Source organism: Protomyctophum bolini, assembly GCF_963924005.1.
Source record: "Protomyctophum bolini genome assembly, chromosome: 4".
NCBI lineage: Eukaryota > Metazoa > Chordata > Actinopteri > Myctophiformes > Myctophidae > Protomyctophum > Protomyctophum bolini.
In genome coordinates, this window is record NC_137865.1 from 32,731,787 (window position 1) to 32,751,737 (window position 19,951).

Below are 19,951 nucleotides of genomic sequence, written 5' to 3' on the forward strand. Positions count from 1 at the left end.
ATTACCTTCTGAGAAAAGTAAGTTAGATTATTTTCCGTTATTTTCCGTTACCAGACAGTTAAAACCCATTTTTCTAATGCTTGCGCAAGTTGGTTACATTGTATTAGCCCTACTGCCTACCGTCAATGCGCCGCATTATCACGGCCCGGTTAAAAACGAGAATGATACACACCATGATCAACTGACCATAGACAATATCCCCTTTACAGCTCTCTTTATTAACGAATATAAATCGCCACAATCGCCAGCCTATACACGTAGGACTGGACAGAAAGAGCTATAGTGCAGAGAGTACAGACAATACCAGACTAGGCTGTTGCGCTGCACTCTGATGCCCTCTCCACGCCGCGCACCATGGCCCATGAACAACAATAACAACTCCACGTGGACCCACGACGACCCACGTATGAATTAGATAGTTTATAAGAAATGGCACGGCGGCCATCCTTGCAGGCAGTGACAGTAACATAATGAGAATCCTGTAGGCTGTGTAACCTGTTCATTTTGGGGGGCATCATCAACAACAGCCTGTTGATGATGAATGATACTATGAAACTTAACAATTAATGTACTAGCACTCACCTAATGACGCCGCCACGGAGGATATACCATGTTTAACGTAATTCCAAAGTGTTTAGCCTACATTGTTTAAGTCATAGACGCATGCGGTTTTTATGAACTTTGGCTAAAAGCATGTTGTTTTTATTATTCCACCACCCGGCAGTGCCGGCCCTTCTAGTCGACTGTCATGCAGTGTTGCCAACTCTCCAGTAACGGAAGTAGCTAGTGGCTCCTCGAAAAGTAGCTAAAAGTCGCTAGGGGTGGGATATGCGACTTCTTTGCGTCCCTAGCGACTTTTAGGCGCCCCTAGCAACGAAAATATGTAGCCAGCCCAGAAAAACATTTGTCATTTATGTGCACTTAGTTTGTATCATCTCTTCATTTGATAACACATCGTTTAAACTCATTGTAATATTAAAAAAAAACATACCTCAATTCAACTAATGTTTAGAACGCTATTTTGTTCCGATCCATACAGGAATTAGAAGGTTAATACTTTATGCATCCGAGTGTGTATTTTATTTTTACTAGCAGACTAAACTGAGCTGCCAGTGCTTCCTCCTTTCTTGCTCTGTCGAGCTCGAGGGGCGCGTTCGGAAATACCGCACCGGAGCGCACTCGCCTAGGCAGAGCAAGAAAGGAGGAAGCACTGGTAGACAGTCTGCATGTGCAGTGTGCACATAACCGAGCCGAGGAAGCCACTGAGCCTGCTGTGACCAGTATATGGCTGTGACCTGTGAGCCAGACCAGACGCGCCGACCACTTTTAGTTTTGCCAATTTCGCGGATTTGAGGCTGAGAAAAAAAAAAAAAGATTTTATCTCTGGCGCATATCTGGCGCCTGTCAACACGATTTGTCCCCAATTCACCAGGGGAAAAAAGCTAGATTTCTCGCCAGAAGCTTTTCACTAATTCAGTCGCTAGGGGGGTCTGGAAAGAAGCTAAATATGACGACAAATCCGCTAAGTTGGCAACACTGCTGTCATGGTAGCTGGCTAGCCTACAACCGAAATAACTTCCTCTTCCTCTTCAAAATAAAAGCTACTTGTAACAATACTTTTATTTCTTAAGTGAACTACAGGATGTAGTAGACGCAGGATGTATAGTACATGGTATAGTGGGCTTGGAAGGATAAATCACACAGAAGGCAGGAGAAATAAACTCCGCAGACATTCGGGGCTTTATTATTTTTAAATCTTGCCAACAGAATGAACAAGGACACATTATAGTAACGGGATTACTTTGTTGGAAATGTAACTAAGGAACTAACTACTAAATTGCAAAACTAACAAGTTACTTTATTCCGTTACCAATAAAAGTAGTCCCTTACAATGTAAGGGACTACTTTTATTGGTAACGGAATAAAGTAACTTGTTAGTTTTGCAATTAACGGCAAATAACGGCGCTATTAATATTTATTAATAGCGCCGTTACACCCAACACTGCTCTGGACACAGACACACACACAGACTGACCCTCTAAAAGATGGCTAGCGCCTCCCGCAAAGCATGGTGTCAGCATATAAAAAACCCTGCATAATCAGATGTGGGAAACAGTCATTTTTATGCATGCATTACACGTAATTCACACCACAAGCAGCGAGTGAAATTCTGCAGTGCAGGTCCGAGTGCCGCGGGGTTAGGGGGTCAGAGTCGTGCTCAAGGACACTTCGACACTAACTCTGGGGGAGCCCGGGTTCCAGCCACTCTACCGCTGAGCCACCACCGCCGAACGTATTTTGAGTGTATTTTGTGTGTCTGTAATTGCCATATTTTTGCCTGCCATAGGATGTTAATGGTAGGATCACAAGAAACCCCTATAAAATAATTGCCCAATGCCGACAGCCGGACAGCAAGTGGATTCATGAATATATATTTAGGCCAATAAAAGAGACTATTGAAGAATATTAGGACCACATTTCCCACCCCTCCACCTCGACTGCCGGACTATATGCATTTAGCCACAGACCCCATTTGGAAATATGTTGTGCCAGGGACCTGCATAAACAATTTTGTTTTGTTGTTGTTGTTGTTGGATTAGATTTAGTATTCTACTGTCCATAATATAATGGGGAGACAATAGTGGGGTGATAGACGAGTGAAACCGTATGATATGATCTGAATAGCCACTCTTAAATACATTCTCTCAATGGGATAACGACTAGTGTGAAATAATAGTTAAAGTAAACTGTTCATTTTGCTGAGGAACCCCTGGAACCGCCTCAAGGACCCTTGGAGAACCACTGCCCCAAACGATATGCTGATTAGTGAGATCACGCTAGAGGAGGTGCAGACAGTAGTAGATAGAGCTAAACTAAATAAAGCTGTGGGTTTTGAGGGCCTCCCTAATGAGGTCCTTACAACTCCAATATGTTGAATAATTTCAAACATGCTTTCAGAATGGTATTATTGTCTCCACCAGGCCGAAGGCATGGGGAGAGAGTATGTCTGTCTTTGTGTGTGCGCATGTGTGTGTGTGTGTGTGTGTGTGTGTGTGTGTGTGTGAGTGTGTGAGTGTGTGAGTGTGTGAGTGTGTGAGTGTGTGTGTGTGTGTGTGTGTGTGTGTGTGTGTGTGTGTGTGAGACGTGTGTGTGTGTGTGTGTGTGTGTGTGTGTGTGTGTGTGTGTGTCCGTGTACAGCTAATCTCGGGCACCGTTAACCCGGTCAATGCCAAACTTTGCACATACACTCTCTGGAGGCCAACGACAGACCTCTGCCCCAATTTCTTTCCAGAACAGCCTGTTATAGCACCATTACCCCAGGTGAAGGAGTTCAAGTATCTTGAGGTCTTGTTCATGAGTGAGGGGAGGATGGATCAGCCAGAGAATCGGAGCGGCAGGGGCGGTATTACAGTCACTGTACCGCACTGTTGTGACGGAAAGAGAGTTGAGCCAGAAGGCAAAGCTCTATGTCTACCAAGCAATCTTCATTCCTACTCTCACCAAGTGTGGGTCATGACCGAAAGAATAAGGTCGTGAATACAAGCGGACAAAATTAGTTTTCTTCGACGGGTGGCTGGCATCTCCCTTAGAGATAGGGTGAGTTCAGTCACACGAGAGAGACTCAGAGTAGAACCGCTGCTCCGCGTCTCCCTAGGGAGGTCCTCGATGCACGTCACACTGGGAGGAGACCCCGGGGCAGACCAAGGCGCAGTTGGAGGAAACACATCGACTCACTGGCTTTGGAAGTTGGAACGTCTCGGAATCCCCCAGGAGGAAGTCTGGAGCACTCTGGTGGAGCTGTTGCCCCCGTGACCCGACTACGGATAAGCGGTTGAAGATGGATGTATGGATGGATGCACCAATCTGTGTGAAACATTGCATGCACACTCCCTAGAGGCCAATGAAAAACCTTTGCCCTGCATTTTTCACATCTGCCTTTTATAGCGCCACCAAGAGGCCAATTTTTTTGATATTACGCCTCCAGAATCTGTCCAAACTCCCGCACAAGTATCTCTATAGTCATGTGCTCAAGACGGAAAATCGAAGAACGACTGACATAGAAACATAGCTTTTATAGAAAAATTTCATTTTCAAACAGACATTGTTAGAATCTGATCTCAAGTCAAAATGGGCTAAACTAAAGCCTGCACCCGCCTCAAATCATCCAATTTGCCATCAAAGGCGTAAGAAGAAATGGCACACTTTTCACATTGGCTTATTAAAGCGCCACCAGGAGGCCACAATAACCTGGCGTGCCCTGGTGGAGAACTGTGCCCAGAGGGGCACTTTTTCTATACAAGCCAACGATGATGATGGTCTGCGTGCGTGCGTGCGTGTTCGTCTACCAGTCCAGGGTTAATTTTGCAACCTGCTGGACCGATCAGTGCTACAGTTCTTGCACGCTGCCGGTAGACCATATTTTCGTCCCATGTTTACTTTCCCTTAAAATAATGGAAGTCAGGCCTGAAATCTGACCCAAATATGCAGCTATAAGTCATAGACACGTCATAAACCCTGACGCACGGCAAGATGTGCACACCATTGTTTACAATTGCAGCCTCACTGGAGGTGTCAATGTGATGTGGCTCAGACCAGAATGAATGTGTTTTCAGTGTGATTAGTATTAGATAGACTTTATTGTCACACTTTAAAACAATATTTATACAGCAAAAGAAGGGGGGAATTAATTTGCCGTGCAGCCTAGTGCTCCTCAGACTTACAGCTCCTCAGACTTAAATCATTTCATTCAGGCCAATCACAATTTGCGGCCTCACCTTTGTCTTCAATGTTTGTGTTACACAAACACTCAAAGCTGGCCATTCATTGTCAATTTGTCAATGCCATGGCATACAATGTTTGTGTTAAGACAATGTTTGTGTTTACACAAACCCTCAAAAGCTGGACAAAAAACAGAGTACAACTACATCACTATATCACTGTCATAGACTGGCCATGAAGCTGCAGGAGCCATATGGGAGGCACACTGTCATTAAACCCTGTCTTGTTCTAGCTGTAATTTTATGTGCATTAACCAAATTGTCAGTTAGTTTTGCAAACACATCGTCTGCATGCTCCCATCTGTCTGCAAATTAATCATTTGTGCTAAATGTCAGCTCGTTGCATCTGGTGCCACTGATTCATTCTGTAATTGACGTATACGCCAAACTTGCTACACACATAGCAGTAGGAAGGAAATTGTCACAGTATGTGGCATCATACCAAAGCCTGAACCTGTGAACCATGAATTAAATAGCTCACATGTCCTTGGAATGAGTTTGGACAATTATATGAATGCGCAGCCTAAACCTTAATGTAACCTATGTGGTACTGGTGGTGGTGGGCTGGCTTTAGCCTTAAACGAGGACGAGACGAGGAGATTGCACATACCGTAACTCCAGAAAGCCATGGGCCTGCTGTAGATTAGGCTACAGTAGGGCGTAGGCTACCCATGTTGGGAGACTTGACTCTCCAGCTGCAGCAGTCCACTCTGCACAACTCTCCAACGTCCCTCCAAGTCATGAAAATATTCCAGCACAGGCAGCGCAAATCCTCGAATGTACTGTATGCGCTCATGCAAAACACTGTTTAAATGGCTTAAGCATCTACTGTAACTTGCAACATTGTTTTTAATTGCGCAATTTTAATTGCTTGTACACTTATCCTACCAGTTTCATAAGACATGCCTTTTCACATGCCTGCCCTGCCTGCTGTCAGTCTGTTTGTTTTCCTTGCCACCTTCCCCAATTCACTATTATTGTGAATAAATACTGCAAACTTTGCAACTGATTAGCACACCTTAGTGAGCACATTACTGTGAGGCCTAAACCTCGCTTGTTTGAGTGCACACGTGTGCATATGAGCTGCCTGGGTGTTATCTGAAATAGGGAGATGAATGGAGGCTTGAGACCCTCAACAGCTGTCCCGTTGCCAATTAAGGAAGCTAATTAGAGAGCAAAACATCTATCTTCCTGTATATCTCTGATGTCTTCGTTTATAAACCACTCCAGCAGGCTAGTCTGCATTTTTTGGCTGCATGTAAACTCACTGTGTTAATTAGGCTCATGAGAGAGTAAAAATGGACACAAATTGATAAGTGTCTCAGAGTTAAACATTGAGGATTTTAGGAGAGAAGCACAGAGCGAGTTAAGTCTAATGCGTGACATTAATGACGGTGCAGGTCATTCATGTTTGAATAGTATGATGGATGGCTCCTCTCTCAGCTCTTGCTTGCCTAGACGACACCCAGAGATTCATTGTTACACGTTTTCAATAGAATGAGCAAACGGTGCACGCTCTCTTCTACATTAGACTGCGGGTCGTCTCGAGGATCTAATATTCCATCCAATACAGCAATGACAGCTTGCCATTGTACAAACAGTGCTCCTGACACCGATGACATGAAGTGAGGGACTGATGATATAGACTGTGAATAATCTAACGCAGTGGTTCTCATGGTAATTGAGGGTATATATATATATATATATACATATTATGTATACATATATATATTTGTTTTTAATAATATTTTATCCCACGGCTTTGTACCACATTTTTTCACCCAGTGTCAATTATCTAATGTAATCCTGGGCTCTACACTCCCTCCGCCTACCTGCCTACCTGGGGAGAGCAACGGACTGACCTCATGCTTCCTTCGATACGTCAAAGCCGCTTTTTTCACCTGACAGTGGGGAGTTTCCCCGGTTGGACGTAGCACGTGGAAGGAACACGTTATTCCAACCAGTTCTTTTCCCCTCCATCAGATGCCCCGGCTGGCCAGGGGGAGGCAGTTTAGAGACCAGGATTACTGAATGTTTTTTGACTGGGAGAACATGCAAACTCCACACAGAAAGGCCCTTTTTCGCCAGCCTTGGGTATGGGGCTGGGCACTGATGACGTGGAAGAGAGAACACGCTCCCAGCGCCCACAGCGTTCCCCGCGGGAATCGAACCCACGACCTTCTAGTTGTGAGGCGACAGCGCTACCGACAGCGCCCCCCTCGAACTTGTGGATTATAAACCATACAAATCTTCATGGGAGTCCCCACCCAGTACAAACTATTTTCAGATGAGGATCAGAGAACCACTGATCCTCTGACGCCAAATACGTATATATGTAGGGGTCCATGACGTGAAAAACTGATCGAACATAATGTGTGCAAAAAACATAACCTCAGTAGGTCATGTGCTGGATAAAAAAAAGAGTACATACAGTATAAGGATAATAATACTGGAATTAAAGCTCTCTTTATTTGTGACATTCCTCGGGCCCGAGGAAGACAAACCCTATACTGCACAGTAACTGATCCTTCAATTTGTCATAGTTCACGCTAAATCAACACACTCCACAAGGGGCTTTCTAAATTGTAGATGGAGAGTTACAAAAAAGCCATGAAGCTGCCGTTTACTATAATGCACTGCATACAATATACAGTACATTTATTTTAAGTTTGAATATTTCTTATCGTTGCCGACAGGAGGAAAACCTTGTACAGTATGTCCAAAATTGATACTTTTCCGAAAATGGAAAGAATCGGAAAAAACCTGCATGTGCAATGGATCACCGCTCACAAGCTCTTGTTAATTATTTTCATTGGCATACCACTTGTAAAAGCCACAGACACACTTGAGCTTGTAGATGGGGTACTGTTGTGTGACGAAGCAGGGTATTCATTTACGTAAAAACATAAAATGTTTAAATATGGAGATAGACAAGGTTTCTAGGTCTACCCGACAGCACTGTTGATGATATACTGAATGAGACAAAACAGGCAGCTGCTGAAGTGACTATACACTGTACTATCCCTCAACTATTTGCTGTCTTTTTCATCCCCTCCCCCCTCTCTATACATATCTCTCTCGTGCTGTATTCCTATCTTTGCTGTCTGTTTTGGGAAGTGGAAATTGTGATGGCTGTGGTCACGTGTGTGCTACAGTGTATACAGTATATTAAATATTGATGTCTTGCTCCCTAGACCCCTGCTGACAAGTGCACAAACACACTGCAACCATACTGCGCGCACACACACACACACACACACACACACACACACACACACACACACACACACACACACACACACACACACACACGCGCATATTTTACATGTTACACATGAGAGGAGAGAGTGACATCATAGAGAGACATGAAGAGAACAGAAGAGAAGGCTCATTTAATGTTCATGAACTGTACACTACTTTAACGAGCTACCAAAGCATCAGTGAGCGTAGTTCTCTCTGCTCTCTGTTTCTCCTCCTCCACCAACCCAAACCACTAGAACAGCAAACTGAGAGGGGCATGTCTCAGGGATTCAAACTGAGAGGGGCATGTCTCAGGGATTCAAACTGAGAGGGGCATGTCTCAGGGATTCAAACTGAGAGGGGCATGTCTCAGGGATTCAAACTGAGAGGGGCATGTCTCAGGGATTCAAACTGAGAGGGGCATGTCTCAGGGATTCTGGGCTGTAGCAATTAGTAGCTGTCAACCAGTACTAGACCAGTGCCACACCTGTGATGATTATGTTTATGAATATGATGTATTACCTTGTTTTTGTTCTTGCTTACTGCAAGTTGCTCTGGATTACGAGTGTCTGCTAAAAATGCAGAAATTGTAAATTATAAATGAAGCACTTGAAATGAGCTAAATATTACACTAAACTAAATATTAAAATCCTCCTCAACAGAGGTGTATTTCCAGTGATACGGCCGAGAGAGAGAGAGAGAGAGAGAGAGAGAGAGAGAGAGAGAGATTAACACCTGCCACCAGGTTTATTATGCAGGCTCTAAAATGAACTACCGGTAATATAATATGGTGGATGCTGGCAACCAAAACACCAGACAGCAATACGAGTAGCCTATAAGTTACAACAATGCTTTGGTAATAAAACAGTCAAGTTGAAGTTGACACCATTATTAGTGAAATGCTACCATAACAGCACCATAAGCTCTACTGTATATGCCCAAGCTACACTTTCAATCATTCTCTCAAGAGGCTCCGTCCTAATAATGTGCACTTAGTGATCTGATGAGTGATGGGCCCAATTGAAACTGACACACACACACACACACACACACACACACACACACACACACACACACACACACACACACAGCTTGTAGTCAGTCATACAACATAAAAGTGTACATGAACAATGCAAATCCACGCCATAAGAGAGAGCATCATATCTACATCATGCACAGAACTCATTCATTACCTGGTTGTAGAGAGCACAGACGTGCAGGGCGGTGTTCCCAGATGCATTCTGGGCACTCATATCTGCTCCGTAGAACAGAAGGTGCTCCAGGTGCTGCACGTGGCCGTGACGACATGCCTGTGGGAGAGACAGACTTTTACATTCTGTCGTTGTCTGTCTGTCTGTCTGTCTGTCTGTCTGTCTGTCTGTCTGTCTGTCTGTCTGTCTGTCTGTCTGTCTGTCTGTCTGGACCACCACCAGTGGTCCTTGAGGTGAGGGGGTTCCAGGTGGTCCCCAGCTAAATGATGGACTTGGAACCAAATGGACCCTTATTAGAACTCTATCTCTTGAGAGTGTAAAATGTATGTTACGTAGACAACACTAGAATTGCATTTTATGTAGTCATAGCACTTTATAGTACATATAAGTATAATATAGTATAGTATGTATCTATATATACAAGTGAAAAGGTGTACCCATACTCATTCTTCATGCTCTATCTCCGACCGAACCACACTTTCACCACACATCTCTATATGCAAAATAAATTCGCCACCCTCCCCGAACTGACATAGCCTATTTTTTAGCCGTTCAAGTTTCTTAGTTACTCTGCAAATATTACTTTTATGAAAATCACGATCGAGCCAGCAGATAAACGGGTGCCACAACACGCCGAGAAACAAGGAATTTAACCACGCTACTTGCATACACTGCAACTCGCTTACAATTCGCAAACCTGGCAACACTGCCTGCCTCTTACGTCACCAGCTCTGTTCCTCCTGGCCTCCGTAGTCCGTCGCGCTCACAATCTGTCGCAGCCATCTTGCTTTTCTTTTGGATGGGCGAGTGGACATTTAATGCTAATAAATTAATTATAGGTCCAGCAAGCAAATCATGATGGTCTGATTGTGCTCAATAGGTCACAATAACATTCCGAAATTAGGTGTTGTGTTTTTTATGGCATTTCCCCCAGTAGTAGTTGCATATCTATCTCAGCTTTTTCCTGATAGCACACATGCTAACGTCAGCAGCCATAGCAACATACAGTGTGCGCAGACATAACATGAGTTGTTTACAACACAAACACACGGCCTTTTAACCACGCAATACACACAACAGCTCGGGAGTTATTAAACCGAACGTGGACGCTGTTTCAGTGTTACATTTGCTGCGCATATCGGAATAATTGTAACGGCATGCATGATAAATGTAACAACGCTAAAAAACACCATTAAACATATCGTTTTCAGCTTAAAGCTATTACATTTCATTGAAGCAACTCCTTAGCATTGTTTTCATACCATGGATGTGATAAGATAATGTATCAAACATAAGGGACATATTAAATAGCATCGGGTGTACCAGTTTGGCCATTTCTTTTTTTTCAATGGGGCAATACATTGATTAAACAAACGTTTGATTGATTGAGTTGTACAACGTTATACAACCCTAAACTAATTTTAGAATACACTACACAATACAATACAATTTTAGAACATATTTTGCACGTTCCATTTTTTTACTCAGAGATCCCTTTAGCTACACATGTCATATTTCCAGGCAACGGACCTACACATGTCAGCTACCATAAACCACTTCAAGTTATTAGGACGAAATAACTGACAGGAGTGACGGTGCTGTGCTGTGAGTAAACTAATAGGGGAGAGCCGCCAAGGATGTAACATTTTGCACGTTTCATTCTTTTACTCAGAGATCCGTTTAGCTACACATGTAATATTTTCAGGCAACGGACCTACACATGTCAGCTACCATAAACCACTTCAAGTTATTTTTTTGATAAAACAGGTCGGGAGTTATTCAACCGAACGTGGACGCTGTTTCAGTGTTACATTTGCTGCGCATATCGGATCAATTGTAACGGCATGCATGATAAATGTAACAACGCTAAAAAACACCATTAAACATATCGTTCTCAGCTTAAAGCAATTACATTTCATTGAAGCAACTCCTTAGCATTGTTTTCATACCATGGATGTGATAAGAAAATGTATCAAACATAAGGGAAATATTAAATAGTATCGGGTGTACCAGTACCAGTTTGGCCATTTCTTTTTTTTCAATGGGGCAATACATTGATTAAACAAACGTTTGATTGATTGAGTTGTACAACGTTATACAACCCTAAACTAATTTCAGAATACACTACACGATACAATACCATTTCAGAACATATAATATTGGCCAATATGTCAAATATGTAAATATTACATATAATGGCATTGAATGGAAGCGGACCATTTGTAACACATGTTACAAATGACCCGCTTTTGCAAGTTTTCTTTGCAGTTGCTTACAGACCAGAATGAACGTGAATTCCGTCTAAACACGATGCAAACTAATGAAGAACATAAGCATGAACACATCCATGTGGATTTTTATTCACCAACACCAAAGACAAAAATTGTACCACACATATACTCCAGGTGTAAAATTAGACGCATTTTGAAGGTAAACACTTCAAACTTCAAACTCCTGGCCACGTAGAGTACGTTGCTGTACACATACTGACGCGATGGCGTCATGGTGGCGTTGACCAATCAAGATATAACGTCCATGTTACAACCGTGAAGCGTTACAACCTTGGCGGCTCTCCCCTACATTTGTTACTAACATTAGGTTGTGGCGAAGTAGACACGTGGCCAGCAGATACTGTGTTTTGGACAAACAGGCTAGGTATTGGTGTTGATTTGGGTCAACTGGACAAACAGCGTGGTGTTGTTTTGTGTCTGTGTTTGTGTTGGAGCGCCTCAGTGTGGCCGTACAGGTCATGTGCAACCTCTTCCACAGAGAGATGGAGACACTAAATCTCAGCTGGACAAACATGTTTGCATGCATGCATCGCTGCCTTGCATGCTGTGTGCTACTGTTGAGTCTGTCACTTACTTTGACTGATTTATGGCATTGTCTTTCTGTTAAAATCCAACTATGTTAATTTAAGAACTCTGGGCATATAGGTCATTGTTTATTCACTGTGCACACGTGTAGCCTATTGTATGTCAGACTGTATGTCTGTCCCACAGTCACAATCCTTTAGTACTTAGGCTGTGGAAATATTCAGGACAAAACAATGGTACATTTCCAATAACCCATTCGTTACTACATGTGGAGTCAACTCCCGCCATTTATTTCTTCCCATAGTGCGTGGCAAAGTCGCTCTGGGATGAGTGCGCGCGTAGCGCGCACGAAATTCTAGTAGTTTATATACAGTTTCATGATATAGATACTCCACTGTTACGTTCTTAGCTTACACATGTTTCATGATAACTACTTTTTATATATGTGATGTATGCCATGCTTTTTGTTGTTGATTAATGTAAATCGCTCTGGATTAAGAGCGTCTGCTAAATGCCTAAATTGTAAATTGTAATTGTAAATTGAGAGTGTAAAATGAAACCAAATGGACCCTTAAGCCCTAACCACACCAAAGGGCCAAGACGGTTTTAGCGTTGTCCCTGCGGTGTGATATCTTGTTGACCCACGTTGACCCTATAGTGATTCAACGTATGGAATTCAATGGCCCAAACCACACCAACGGGTGGAGATGGTTTTAGCATTGCAACCGTTTGGACCCAAAGAGTTGCATGGTTAGGTGACCCTTTGATGTGGTTAGGGCTTTACGGGTCCATTTCCAGCAAGCACGGTCAGGACCTCGACAAATTAGTGACGTCTCGATTGTGGCCTGATCAAGTGAAACGAAGACTAGTCAAATCTGGCCCAGAATATCACCTGATTTCAACCAACTTAAATTTTATCCACTAAGATGGACATTCCCTGGATGAATCAGAGAGAGTCCGATCGAGGCCAGATCAACTAAGGCCATATCATAACTAGTCAGATCTGGCCCAAAATAAGCTATATTATTTAATCTGGTGAAGACGTCCTGGAAATGACGTAAAGATCTGGCCTAGTCCTGAACGTCACTGGAGTCACTGGAGGACGTCATCATAATGTTATCATGACATCATTTGGCTTGCTGGGTTTGGTTTGATTTTACGCTCTCAAGAGTTAGAGTTCTAAATTATCACTAAATATCTGCATTACTTAGAACTTAGAAGTCTACACAATTAGAGAATGTAGAAGAATTGTTATTAGGTTAACATTTGCCTGTTATCTTTCCTAATGGTACCAACATCAACACAGCATGGAACATCTTGGGTTTGAGAAGCTAAATGTCAAATGGTGGTCCGTGGCTCAAACGGCAAATAAATAATGGACCTTGATAAGAAAATTGAAAACCACTGGTCTATTTTGTTGTACATATGCATGCCTATGTCTGTCTACAATATCGCTTCACCCTTTCTCCTGTTTTGTTGCTTGTCGTGCCCCATTTTCATTGGGCATATGAGCCTGTGATTTAAAGTTATGTTGGCATGAGCAGCTTCTTTGTTTTGTTTTGCCATTTGTCTTATCTCCATCTCCTCTCTCTCTCCCTCTCTCCATCCATCCCTCTACCACGGATGCTGTCCTACGTGTCAATGACAAACAAGCACAGAGATTCTCTCTGGTAATTGTTCTTTCTCTGCTCTGCTCTCTGGCTAAGAATGTGTGACAGCAGTGGGACAGTGCACAAATGATGCAGGGACTGTTGTTGGTTATCAGGCCTTTCTAGAGTATCCCATTATACACAATACCTACCACTAGAATACTAATGCTGGAGAGGACCTGGGGCGAGGGAAAATGAACAGAGAGAGAGAGAGAGAGAGAGAGAGAGAGAGAGAGAGAGAGAGAGAGAGAGAGATATGCAATGAAAGTGCGTAGGCCTGGCAGAGGAGTGCATTTCATTCTCTCACTCCAATAAACCATGACCATGTTCTAAAATGATACTGTATACTATGCCAGTGCCTTGGGTTAGGGCACTGAAAAGGTCAAGCAGGAGTGGATAGTTTAAATTAATTAATTAATTCATTAATTAATTAATACAAAAAAAAAAACACCCCTTAGACACTCTCTGTTCATCTATACCTCTGATGAGGGCCCCAGCAAGTCCTATTGTGGAAAGTAAGTAACGGTCACTTTATGTTTCCATCCAAAACCAAATAAAACTACAAATGTGCACTCCTCGGAGCACAGATACCAGCCAGAACTCTGCCAATCAATCCTCCACACCCAACGAAAACAAACATTTAAATTGTATGGCCACCTAAAAGAAAGCAACCCAGACACGCTCCATAATAAAGCCCTCACCTATAGAGAAGCCCTACAGGGATGTAGGCTGTGTTGTGTCCCCCTCCCCCGCATCAAACAAAAATGTTTTGTCAAACCATGCGACTTCCATTGGAAATGCATTGGGGCAGCCATTAAACACGGACAAGACACAAGACAAATGTTGTATGCATGTTGCAACAGTGTGAGTGAGGCCTTAGTCAGCTGGCTCTGGACACACAAACACGGCTATACCAGACTGGACTAAACCAGATTGTATAAGAAAACAAAAAGAAAGCTACCTGACATACTGAAAAGAGTGAAGCCAAGACCAAAGTAAATAGAGAATACACAGTAGAATACCTGAGCACTACTGTGACTGAACCAAAACTAAGGAAAGCTGACTCAATGAACAGTTTTGAAATAGAGAAAGGCTGCCACAGACAGACCTGGCTACCAGGGGAAGACAGACTATACATCCACTGCGCACACAATATGGTGGAAATACAACAATGTGCCAACCCAGCAGCAACACTATTGTGACAAGAGATGGTTATCAAATGGAACCACTATGGGTTATCTGTACCGAGTGGACCTCAGAAATAGACCTACTGTTTACTTTCCACTGAACAGAGCTGCAACGTTAGGGTCCGAGCACTGCAAAGCAGGTGCGAATCCCTATTGAAATCGCAATGATTCTTATTCTTTGTTTATCATTGATTATTGATTGAACCCCGACCTCCCAGTTTCAGGTCGGACACTCTAACCACAAGGCCACTGAGCTGGTAGCCTTTCGACTAGATCGGATAAAAATATTTATACAACTGAATAAACGTAATTTACGTGAATTGGCCCTTGCAGAGTCTAATCCATTAACATACAGTAGGTTACGTTTATTTATTTTAATTTTTTTAATTGACAGGGACAATTAAGCAATATTACACTTGAGGGGGTAGTTTAATGTCATTAATGCATGCCTGCAATGCTGCAGGAACGAGCCCGCAGGGCGAGCTAAATATTCCAAAGCGTTCAAATATAGAACGAGAGGCGGATGAGAAGTCAGAAATGAAGCGCTTATTATATCCATCAGATCAAAACCACGGAGAGCGCCCTGGATTAGCAGATACGAGGCATTATTTCTGTGAACGGGACGCTAATATGAACGAAGAGCGAAGCGTACGGTGGCCTTAGAGTCTCACTCAAAAATAAAAAAGAATATTATTCTCTCGCCTGATATCATTGAAGATGCGCTAGGACGTGTACACAACTACACACGTCATTGCAACCCGTCGGTTGGATTCCCTAGGACGTGTGGACACATCAGATGGACGGAACCTGTTAATAGTATTTGTAGTAGATAACAGTAGCACAATTTGAAATTTGCACCCTATTTGCACCCTAAAAATAATGTATGTTAAAACACATATTACACAAATAAAAACCCAGGAAGTGTTTCTAGTGTCCATACATTAAAATAATCTGGTTGCAAAAGAGCCCTTTAAGGGCCCTTTAAAGGGCCCTTTAAGGATTCTGTTAGCTCGATAGGGAAAGATGGTACAGTATATACTGTAAGCACCCAGGTACTACATGGAAGCTGCTTTCGCGTTTGCTAGATCAGACCAAAACTAACCAATAAATAGTGAACATGCAGACTGGTCTGCCATCATTGCTTAGCACTATTTTTGCCCAATATGTCCCCCGACGTCTTTATAATTACACCCGTAGGAGTCCCAGGACGTCTGTTGACGTTGAGGGTTTTAATGATATAAAACGGGATTGCTAAAATATATATATTATTATTCATTTTTTTTTGCTTGGCCATGCCTTCTTCAGCGTGTTTCGAGCACTGCCGCTCACTACCTTGTTTACAGCCCGACTAAACTGTCTCTTTACTCTAAATATACTCCATGGTTTGATTAAAACGGAAATGTTCTGTCTTCATTTCGGACTTAACCAAGCTTATATATATATATAATAATATATAATATAAACGCTTCTAGAGAGACTTTAGATGTGACAGCGTGAGGTAGTAATGGAAGATTATGCCTCCCGGTTTTGGGAAGTAATGGAAGGCGGGGCTTTTCAGAGTAAAATCTGCCTCATCTGCTGGGCATTCTAGCGCCTTTATTTTGAAGAATGTGTTAAATGCCAAGCTCCTCAGAAGATTCCACCGCAACAAAACGGCAAAATTATTTCCACAAGGACAATAAAGCATCTATCATCTGTCAACAACCAAAGAGTGCATGGTGCCAGAGATTCACCGCGGAACAACATTATGTATTATTTGTCCACGCTGTTGTTGATTGCCCTAAATCAGGTTAACAGGGCCAACCAATCACACGGAGGGTCCTCCTCACTCCTGCATCATCCTAATCGAAATGTCACCCCTCATGAGCCATTCTGGTGCTCACTCCGTTTCACACTCAGTTTCAGTTGGAGATGTGATTACTCCCACTGCTGGCCCTTTGGGTTCCACTTATACGAGCACCTTAGACGCACACAAAGATACAGACACACACACGTGCACTGCACACAGTACACACATACAAATCCTACCCCTACTACTCAAACATAGTCTAAAAAGCCCTAGCTTTCGGTACCCAGGCTTTTATTTTCCTGGGGGAACGAGACACATGTCCTGGTCTAGGAGTGGGAGTGAACTACAGTGCAGAGCGGCGTCGCTCCAAATAATGGTGACGTCAGTTTTCTCCGCTGTTTTCTACCAGGGAGGGGAGGGGCAGAGGGGGTAGGGGGAGCGCCAATATTCTCCAGCGCTTGCTCCATGCGCGCCCACCCCTCTAGAACAGAAAGCCCTGACACACACAAATACAGCACAAGCCTCCATTATGTTTACAGTGCAAACCTCAAGGCCATGTGTGTATCAATGAAATGTGCGCATTATGCTGCGTTTGCTCTCAAGTCAGGAGCATTTCGACACCAAACACAGGCACTTCTTACTTGGGAGGAGCCTTGGGCACTTGGCTGTACAGCCAAGTGCCCAAGGCAACCGTAGCACGTAGCAAGTGCTGTACTGTACGTACAGTATCAGCATGGCGTTGTAGTCTAAAGTCCCATGAAGTCATCGCCTCTATTGGCCAGAGCCATTGATAGAGACAGTTACACAACTCTTTGACCTTGCCGTGCCGCGATCACATGTATCGAGTGCATTTCATAAACACTGAGGAATGAGGTTCCATGCCGGAACTGTTCAGTCAGATAACTCACGAATAGATTAACCAATATTTATTATAGAATGAGAATACAAATGTGCATATAATATTTTATCTTGTCGTTCAGCTCTGCTATATTTTCTCCATACTTGGCATAATTAAACAACCATCATTAAACATACGAGCAGGGAGATAGATATACAGTAACACCCCCACATGGAGAACAACTATAGCAGAGCCCATAGGGAGGCGCATACCAACAGTCCAGGGACATATATGACAGCAGGAGGATGACAGCAGGAAGAACAGAGACTGTGATGAGCTTAAATAACCCAGCAATTGGTCGGCTGACTGCCACGTCATCGTATGCTGTATAGTATGAATCATGTGTAATATCATTGCAATACGCATAGAGAGCAATACCCAAGAGCATAATGAGAGCCCCTCGAGTATATCTGACTGAACAAACTCTGCTCATTAATGTTTGGAACTACTAACTAGTGGCTGCATCGTGGAAAGCGTTACTTAAGTATTCATCTTGTTGTTATGCTGAGCACATCAAAACAAGTGGAATGTGAAATGTTTTGTTTTGTGTTGTGCCTGAGAGGGTGGCTCTCAAGGTGCCTGGCTTATCCGCCAAATACAGTTCAAATAAATAATGTGGGAGATGTCAAAGATCCAACAACAAGGCCAATACTGGACGCTGTTCTAAGCTTGTTGAAAGGTTAGTGCCACACAGTAAAATATTTCGTGTCAATTTAACTTTGAGTGTTTCTAATCAAATCAAATCGACATAATACGTAAAGACACTGCACTCGTTGCGTGTCTGAGGAGGTGTGTGTCTGTCTGTCTGTGTGTGTGTGTGTGTGTGTGTGTGTGTGTGTGTGTGTGTGTGTGTGTGTGTGTGTGTGTGTGTGTGTGTGTGTGTGTGTGTGTGTGTGTGGGAGAGAGACAGACAAAGACAGAGAGAGAGACTGACCTGATGGATCTCCTGCCAGCCGTTCTCGTCCACACAGCCAACCTGAGCGTGGTCATGTAGCAGCAGTTCACAGCAGTAGGGGTCTCCTCCCACCATGGAGCTGTGGTAGAGGGGTGTCAGACCCCGGCTGTCCTTGTAGTCAGGTGACGCACCCAGGTCCAACAAGGTCTGTGGAATACATTATGTGTGTTATTGGGGATGAAAGAAACATGAATTCTGTATCTGACCGTTGAAAAAGATAAGTTGATATCTTTCCTCGTTTAGGCATTATACCGGTTTAAAGTTTGGAATTCTGAGATAGTAAGAAGTATAATGAGTATATGCAAATGGTTGCCATCTGTCTGTGTCCTGTTCTGTGTCATGAATGCCCAAATATAAAGTTCCATATATGGAGATACTGTATACAGTATAGGGGTGATCAGGTCCAGAGCCCGGGCAGAGGCTTTTGCGCTGGTTCTGGACAACCGGCTATCCGACGGACTCGACGCTGGGCACAAACATACAGTACATACATGCATGCATACATATATATAGTATGGTTCTTTATGAGGTTGAGATTTATATTGGATATTGAAAAGGAGGTTTAAAGGAACCCATTGAGATACTGTATCTTTCATCGTTGAGTACGTTTTCCCATCCACATTTTGGAGTGGTTTCTTCCTGACAGAGATATAATAAAACGAATGAAATAAATAATTATTATTACTATTATGTAGTGTTTAAATTGTTTTAATAAAAATGTGTACACCATCACCATGTATTGTGTGATGCGCCATTATTTAAAGATCTTGTACTGTAGTGTGTGCATGTTCAAGAGAACCTTTAAACATCACAATGAGCGCAATAGGACGTATTCAAACAGCTCTGTCTCTGCAGGAGCACCATTACATGACTCATATCTGCTCATGCGGCGGCGTTATGAGCCTCCTCATCCCAGACTCTGCTCATGTGGCGGGGTTACGAGCCTCCTCATCCCAGACTCATTCAATGAATATGCCAGTTCATTCAGTGAGAGGCTGTTGTTTTATGTCACATGAGTGGCTCAAAGGCTCTCGGCACTGTACGGACACTCTTTAACAAGGACAGACCCAAACCACACTAAAGGGTCGGGTCGGGGCAAAACATTTTTTTTTACCACACCAATGCAACTCATTGAGTTGCAACATTGGTGTGGTTGACCTGAAAAACCGACCTGTTAAACGTGCCAATGAAAAAAACTGTGATATGGTGACACAACATCATCCCGTCCCCTAACCCCTCCCCATTTATAATACAACAACAGCTGTGGGTGTGGCTTCAGTTCAGGTGGATCGCCACCCATCACCACCCACCAGGCAAACCAGGCATTAAGCTTTAAGTTTTAAGCCAACATTTAAAAAATATATATATATCTATAGGCCTTTTTTCCTCTAGCATCCCCTGTATGATGATGCTGTGGTGTTTTCCTAC

At 43.2% G+C, this 19,951-nt stretch overlaps 1 protein-coding gene across 1 annotated transcript in view; it reads right to left on the reverse strand.

The window, feature by feature from the left end:
- The window catches only part of shank3a (SH3 and multiple ankyrin repeat domains 3a), a gene marked incomplete at its 5' end in the record, with an annotated part of 258,696 nt that overhangs the window by 133,553 nt on the left and 105,192 nt on the right, over positions 1-19,951 (reverse strand). The window contains 2 exons of the mRNA XM_080761381.1: positions 9,212-9,328; positions 18,503-18,670. Of these exons, the coding sequence (XP_080617507.1) occupies positions 9,212-9,328; positions 18,503-18,670 (285 nt within the window). The remainder of the gene's footprint in view (positions 1-9,211; positions 9,329-18,502; positions 18,671-19,951) is intronic.